The sequence below is a fragment of the Anarrhichthys ocellatus genome, unplaced genomic scaffold (assembly GCF_004355925.1).
Source record: "Anarrhichthys ocellatus isolate YVR2014 unplaced genomic scaffold, GSC_Weel_1.0 scaffold66, whole genome shotgun sequence".
NCBI lineage: Eukaryota > Metazoa > Chordata > Actinopteri > Perciformes > Anarhichadidae > Anarrhichthys > Anarrhichthys ocellatus.
In genome coordinates, this window is record NW_022280096.1 from 1,239,267 (window position 1) to 1,247,282 (window position 8,016).

An 8,016-nucleotide genomic window follows, 5' to 3' on the forward strand; every position below is an offset into this window, starting at 1 on the left:
GTGTGTGTGTGTGTGTGTGTGTGTGTGTGTGTGTGTGTGTGTGTGTGGTCATGCCCCCCCACCACCCTTTTTGCTTTTTTAACCCCTGCTTGTCTGTCTGAACTTTTTGTCAGAATTTGTGTGTGGGTGCAAATGTTACTTTGTGTTGTCACTTTGTGTCCAGACTGTGAAACATCCACAGGGTGAGTGGAGCCGATTCCATTCAGCTGTAGCTGCTGCCTGGGTCCTTCCCACAGCTGTGTGCTGGAGGACAATCAAAGGCCTGGTAGTGAGCCCTCTGATTGTGGTGTCACACTCAGACCCATTCCCCTCCAATTACCACACTTGGATTAGCAGCGTCTAACGAGCACAGCGTCGCTCTGATGTCAGGAGAATTATGGTCTGATTAGAACAGGGATGGGCTTTTCAACACGCTAAGTTGTTTTCTTTCTTTTCTTGGCAAATCTCCCGATCGTGGTCATCTCTGGTCACCTGCTGTGGAACTAAGTCCGACCATTGGACGCTTTTGTAAATCCATTAGTTAAATTCTGCACTCATCCATAGCTCCAACCTTGACACTTTTCTCCTGGCGCAGTGATGTCAAAGCACCTGAGTCATCTCTGTGACCCTACAACCATTAGACCTTTAACAGTATTCACATGTTATGACAGCAACCCCATGTAAAGTCAATACTTTACTGGTACTCTAGTAATTAGAGGGTAGTCGTACAAAGCACGATTTCCTCAACCAATGAAGCAGTAAATTTGCCACTCCAGTCAGAAGAGAATAGAAAGCCCCAGAGAAAAATGATGATGTATACTTTTCCCCTCAGATCTAACACAGCCTAATTGGGTATGTGGTCAAAATGTTGTTGCATGTCTCCACCCTTTGGCTTTTAACAAGAATTGAGGCTTTATGTGAGAAGCCAACTAAATTTCACAAGCTGACCTGGTTTCTTTTTTCTCTTTCCTCCTTCTCTCCTTCCCTACATTCTCCTTTCCTTCCCTCCTTCCCATCTGGCTCTTTGTTTCCTCCCCTGTCTCCTCTCTCTGCTGTCTTCCTCTCCAGGAGTGAGCCCTGGGCTGGATGGGACCCACCATGCCCCCCAGTAAGAAGGCCCAGAGCCCCAGTAGTGGAGCCAGTGCCTCGCAGGGTATGAGCCCGCCGTATCGGCACGGGGACGCCGCCACAGCAGCATCCGAGGCGGAGGCGGCCGACCTCTCCCTGTCCCTGTCCGCCTCCTTCTCCAAGGCTGAGGACGAGGAGCTCACCAGCCTCTCCTGGCTCCACGAGAGCACCGACCTCCTCAACAGCTTCAGCCACTCGGGGCTGCGTAGCGTCTCCCCCCTGCAGGACCCCGACGGTCAGCACCCCCGCTCGCCCTCGTCCTCGTCTCCCTCCCCGGACGACCCCTTGCTCGGCGATGCACACTCGGCGTACGACTTGGCGGCAGGGGCCAACAGGAAACCGCCGTACTCCTTCAGCTGCCTGATCTTCATGGCCATCGAGGATGCGCCAAATAAGCGGCTGCCGGTGAAGGATATCTACGGCTGGATCCTGGAGCACTTCCCTTACTTTGCTAGCGCCCCCACTGGCTGGAAGAACTCAGTGCGCCACAATCTGTCACTCAACAAGTGCTTCAAGAAGGTGGATAAAGACCGGAGCCAGGTAAAGACATCAGCAGTAGTGCACAGCAGTGTTGGACAATGTTTACTTTCCCTCCAGCTAAGGGCTGCTATCGACTTTTACTTTGTGATTACCAAACAAAGTAGTGTATCCCAGAAAACACGATCCGATTCTTCTTCAGTTCATTTATTCTTCTTAAACCATATATTCTGACCTAATCAAGAACATGTCAGATTCTCTTAAGACATGAGATGTCCTGTGACCTAAATGCGTCCAAGTTGTTCCTTTAAGGTAAAGGGATCAATGTGGATGGCAGGCTACAATTTATCTGCTGGAGTCACTAACTCATTCTGTGATTTAGCCATAAACCACAGAATAGCTGATAACTGCTCATCATACATCAGGATTTCTATGCACTCGGCCAAAGATTGTATTGTCATGAAAAGGCTGCTCTGTATTGTGTTAACATTTTACAAGATAGTGAGTGGTTCGTTTATGTTTGTTTTTGCCGTGTGGAGTTTGACTGTGGATGAACAATCTAGCGTTAGCTAGATGAGTTTCCATCACCATACATTGTGGCTACAGTGGAACACTGACCAACAGGTAGCGCTAGCAGCTACTTTTATAAGTCAATGGGCCTCATGCAAGAAGCACCTGATGAACTGATTGCTTCTTAAGTGTCTTGTTGGAGAACTTGCTGCATTCACCAATCTTCTCGTATTTTGAATTTTCTCTTATGAACACAATTCAAGAGAGGTCCAGAGAGTCATGTGACCTCAATCTGCTGTCCAGACAAAGTTGTTCACTAATGTATTGTATTCCTTTGAAGCAATTTTAAGATGGAAACCCTATATAAATTACACTTCATAATTGACATTATCCTGTTTAACTCTGCCATTCAAAATGATAGGCTCATATCATTCTGAATGTATTCATGTGGCCGAGCGATATCATCATTCATTTACACTGTAAAGCGCCTCACTCTTTAATGATTTGACCTCCTCATGTTGCAGTCATCCTTGCCTTGCTGTGGCGAGACGTTTTTCATAAGGAACCATTTCTTCATTTCAGTGACAGCACAACCCTCAGGTGACACGGCATTAACAGCTCTCTTTATTTGTCCTCATTCCTTGTCTTCATCAAGTCCTTTAATTCTGCCGCTGTTAAATATCAGACTTCCTTTATGGATCTCTGAAATCAGGACTTTAATATAGTACATATGGGGCAGGACGTGTAGCCTTATATGGTATTAGTGGGGCGTTAATAATGCTGATGTACAATTCTCATGAAGACACAGGTGCATTGATCATGCTTACCCTGGTCATAGGTATCTGAAGCTAGGAGCATTTTCTGAGTCTGACGTGGCTCATTCGTACCAGCCCACTGTACGAAAAACAATAACAACAAAGTTATGATAAGAGTTCCAAAATATTCTTGCATGAAGTCAAATGTTTTAAGATCCGTTCAGGGCTGAGCAGCAGCTTGTCTGGTGGAAACTAGTGGAAACTTGGGCAGAAAAAGTGGAAACTGAAAAGCAGTCATCGCTGGATATAAGGCCAAAAAAAATGTAATTATTAATTAGTTTCAACTAATTAAGCTATTATCTCACACAGCATATGAGCTATTTGATCTGGTTTTCTACACACACACAAACTCTTTGAAGTTGACTTCTAAGTAAAATATTAATAAAATACTGATAAAATATTTGTCAGTGTCACAATTAGGCCATGGTGAAACAAAGGATGTACTCATCCATATGATTCTATGATTTTCCAAAAGTTCTTATTTATTTAATGTACTCAAATCAAAATGAATTATGTCTAATATAATATGCCTAAATGATATTTCCTTCATCATTTTAATATCCTAGTGCGTGGCTGTACGCTGGTTTTCATACTGTGACACTGACTGGCATGATGCAGGGACTTTCCTAATCCCTTTTCATTCTGAATCCATATTCTGAATACGTATATTGTAAAACTCACTTCAGCCCATTGGTGAATACAGTACGCAGCCATTACTCCTCCGTCATGTGTGGTTCTCACTGGCTTCACAGCCAGACGGTTATCAGCGGTTTGCAGGCATATCCAACTTGAAGTCAAACATATTCTGTATTTTGTCTACAGCTGTACCAGATTCGGCCTTATCAATAGTTGATGATCTCTGCTTTCATAGTTCTCTTTCACTCAGACGTTCTGCACTTCCCCAGTGGGAACAGCATTTCTCCTTTGATTCAAGTCTTGATACAGTCTTTAGACTGGCTTTCCTATCCAGATTTTACTCCATTAAATACTCGGGGTAAACGGGAATGAATCCCTCACTCAATTAGCGCTAAATTAATACTGGAGGATTTAATAACATGGATGCCAGCAGACATCAGATTCCATCTTGCCTGGGGGTGTTGGGGGTGGGGGACAAACAGCCATGATCGATGCTGGCTTTTCGTGTTCAGTTGATAGAGATTCTACTGGAGGATATGGGAGCTCGGTATGCTTTCCCCGCCCAGCGTGTGAACCTGAACTCTTCCTTTGGAGTGAGCGGTGTGAGTGTGTGTGTGAGTGTTGAGGAACAAAATGGTTGAAGTATGAAGAGAACATGGTGTGTGTGTGTGTGTGTGTGCATTCATGTGTGTGTCTGTGCACACACCCTCACGCTATGCTGTCATCTGGCCCTTGACTACAACGGCACAGTTTCTCTTGTATACATATCTCCATAGTAACTAGGTTGCAGTTGACATAAAAGTATGCTGTTGCTGTAGCAACGGGAAAACTGATTTGGTTTTACTGACTTAGGCATGTGTGTGTGTGTGTGTGTGAGTGTGTGTGAGTGTGTGTGTCTGAGCACTGAGGTACTGAGTGGGGGAGAATTAGTGTATGTATATGCACATGTACTTGTGTGTGTGTGTGTGTGTGTGTGTGTGTGTGTGTGTGTGTGTGTGTGGAGCAGCATGTGTAGAGGTGATTTGGGCAAGGACAGCCTGTCTTGTCTTCCTGTCACTGCACACCGTTTAAGACAGCACGCTAATTAACCCTTCAAACCTATTCCCACCCTCTCTCTCTCACGCACACACACACACAGGGCATGTCTGACACACAAACAAACAAGTGTGCACACACACACTCTGGAGCATGCGTGAATGCGTTAAAGGCTCACACACACACACGTGCGTGAGCACCGTGTCGGTGTAGAAATGAGGGCACATCTCTGCAGACTCCGACTCTACCTGCCAAGCGCTGCGCTTTATCTGAAGCAGCAATTACAGAATCTCTGTAATTTCAGTCCGACTCCGCCATTCACAGCTTTTCACTGAGAAGATCTGCATGTGAATACTCCGGCTTTTTTCTCTCTTTCTCCCTGCTTTGCTCTTTCTCCCTGCTTTGCTTTTTCCTTTACCTGTTTATGTCTTTTTGAATTGAGTGTGCAATTACAGGGTCCGGGATATCTTTTCTTTATGTGGCATTATACTCTGCACTCGCTGTGGTAAAGAAAAGAAGGAAGACGAGAGGTTTTGGTTAAGGGGAGGTCAAGTGATTGCTGTGAGTGACAGACAGGGACACACATGGGGGGGCGGAGAGAGAGAGAGAGAGAGAGAGAGAGAGAGAGAGAGAGAGAGAGAGAGAGAGAGAGAGAGAGAGAGACATGGCTTACTGTGATCGCACCAAATCATATTTCCATCAATTTACAGAGGTGGAGATTAATATGACAGCGACCTATTTGTTCCAGTGACTGTATTTCTGGGTCATATCCAGGCAGATGACAAGATGGGGACTAGTTTAGAATAAAGCCGCTCCTCCATTGGTGTGTGCGTGCGGGAGTGCGATCTGCTGTCGGAGAGCGTGAGAGAGCGTCCCAGCGTTGCCATGGCTTTGTTTACTAACAGGATTCTTCTCTGTGCTGAATGACATGCCTTTAATGACAAGTGTTGTTGCCTTCAGACTTCTGGATCAGTGCTGAAGATCAGTGTTGTAACAGCACAACTCACACACACACACACAGTGATACACTTCTCAAAGCCTCTTATGAAATCACAGCAGAGACAACAGGCAGTTTTGTAATCTAAGGCTCACTATGAAGTCTCTCGGTGTTGCACTTAAGTGTGTCACCTCTAACCTAACCTCAGATGAGAAGCGCCCTTGATTCCTTTACTCTTCCACTCGGAGCGTTATGAACTGTGGCATTTGGAGTGAGCTTAGATGTGTCAGCCCGAGGTGCTTTTTTGACGCTCATATATCAGCAGGTCGCTGCCACTGATGTGTCTGCAAAAGTGAATATTATTTACCGTGTTCTCTCAAATCACAAACACATGATATTTCTTTAGGTTTCACTTTCCTAATGTTTCCATTTAAAGTGTGCATGTAGAAGAACACTTCACTTTGTTTTTTGTGCAATTCATTTGTAGGTTTTTGTTATGAATAGTTTGACACAGAACACGTATATTATATTTTTCTGAGCTTTCAACCAATCAAAATAAGACTTTATTACTCCTTTCAACCTTGACAAAGGCAGTGCAGACCAGATCCACTCCTTCTGTTATTCCCTTTCACAATAAAAGCCTCGACATATATGCTGTGTAACTGTTTACCAGAGCGAACTGAAATTCACTCAGAGCATTTAGCTCAGAGGGAACTCAATAAAAAAGCTGACATTAGCTTATACAACATACCTCAGACAGACTGCCAGACACTGCTCTTTTCATGTCGTTTAATGGTCACGCCCCCGGTGTGTAAAGACCTCAACACTACCAAAGACGCCACCTTTAAAACAAGACTGTGACAGTATGAGAAAGTAGGCTTGTGTTGGTGAGCTTTGTAATCAGGGTCATTTTCCCCTCTCCTTTTTACAAAAACCAGATACAGCGAGTCTTAACCAAGACGTGCACCATTCACAAGTGATACAACCAAAAAACCTCAGTGATATACAGCCACAATGTGGCAACACTCTGAGTTTAGCATTAAGCTAGCGTTTGAACAATATTTTTTTTAAACCTGCCCTAATTAATATTTTCAAAATAGAAATGTGTTAATTTACTATGTGTAATATGAGAGGGATCCCTCATAGTGACACACCCACAGAGAGTTACCACCACATTCAGCGTTTCCCTTCAACTCTATCAGCTTTGTAGCATCTTTCAGCTCCTTGATTTGGTTTTATGGCCCACAAAGCATTTTGGTTCAGTCTCGCCATTAGTTAAGGTAGATCAGGGAGAGCTTTGTATAATAAAGCAACTGAACGCTGTATACCTGCCCAGTATACGGCAGACAGAGAAAGTCAGCAACTAGTTAGTGAACATAGTGGAGCGTTTAGAAGCTAATGAGCCACATATTTCCCTGAGGAGTTGGTGGCGACCAAAACAGACATAAAAGAAAAGACTCCAAATAAATGCTAATGTCTCTGCTGGATATGTACGGCCAGTTGTTGGCTAACACGTTGGACAACTTTATAAGGAGTTAATATGTCAATGCTGTCTTAACAGCTTGTTCCACTTAATAATGCTTTAATAAGCTATTATAATATATAGCTGACTTTTTCTATTGTGTTATTTCTGTCATTGTGAGTCGTGAGTAGGAGGACAAACCTTGTTGTCGCATATAATTTGTTTTTCATGTTCATGTATCCTAAGTGAAGCCATTTGAAGATCTGTAAGACTGGTTCATGGTCGTGTCCACGGAGGAAAAAGCCACCATGACAAGTTCAGATGGAACGAAATCCCAAAGGCCCTCACTGAGATGAATTGCTAAGTGACATCATATCATAGGTGCTTTGGGAGCTGCTCACACCGGAGTAGGCCCAGTTTGTGCTTCTCATGTAATCAGTGTTTTTACATTTGAGACTTTTGCATTTCTGATATATTCCAGTCACAGATGGAAGTTTAGTTGAGGTTCATTGTGAGATTGGTTAAAAATGTTCTGACCGGAGGGAATATTTTTATCGTCTTTGGGAATTCTATAAATGTCTTCAGTGTTGGCAAATGACCTGCAAAGTTTTGAAAAGTTTGTGTATTTGTGTGGAAAGCAAAGAGTTTCATGGCTGGGTTGTAAAAGCCAATGAAAAAGACTGCAAACACATACAGGAGAAGCACAAACTGGGGCAAGCTTTAGCTTAAACTAGAACCACGTGGGAAACAGGTTTGGGAGTAGTGGAAGGAAAGTCAATTCATAACACTTGCAGAAGAAATTTCCACATATTACTCCTCCCCATTATGGATGTAGTAACAAAAATATCGTGGTGTCCGACCAACGAGTAGCTTTCACACCCAACAGGCAGCCTCTTTGTCCTGTTGTCTCTTTGTTGTCAAACGGCCTTCAACGAGAACAGAAATGGCCTGTAGCAAGCAGCTTTATCAGAAGAAATCCCGCCGTTCTTCTTCTTGTCCCTCTCTCTGCCTCTCTCTCTCTCTCTCTGCCTCGCTCT

The 8,016-nt window shown here is 44.0% G+C and overlaps 1 protein-coding gene across 1 annotated transcript in view; it reads left to right on the top strand.

The window, feature by feature from the left end:
• The window catches only part of LOC116397390 (forkhead box protein N3), a 62,691-nt gene that overhangs the window by 29,191 nt on the left and 25,484 nt on the right, over nt 1-8,016 (top strand). The window contains exon 2 of the mRNA XM_031872757.1: nt 1,048-1,647. Coding sequence (XP_031728617.1) covers nt 1,066-1,647 — 582 coding nt within the window. The 5' untranslated portion in view covers nt 1,048-1,065. The remainder of the gene's footprint in view (nt 1-1,047; nt 1,648-8,016) is intronic.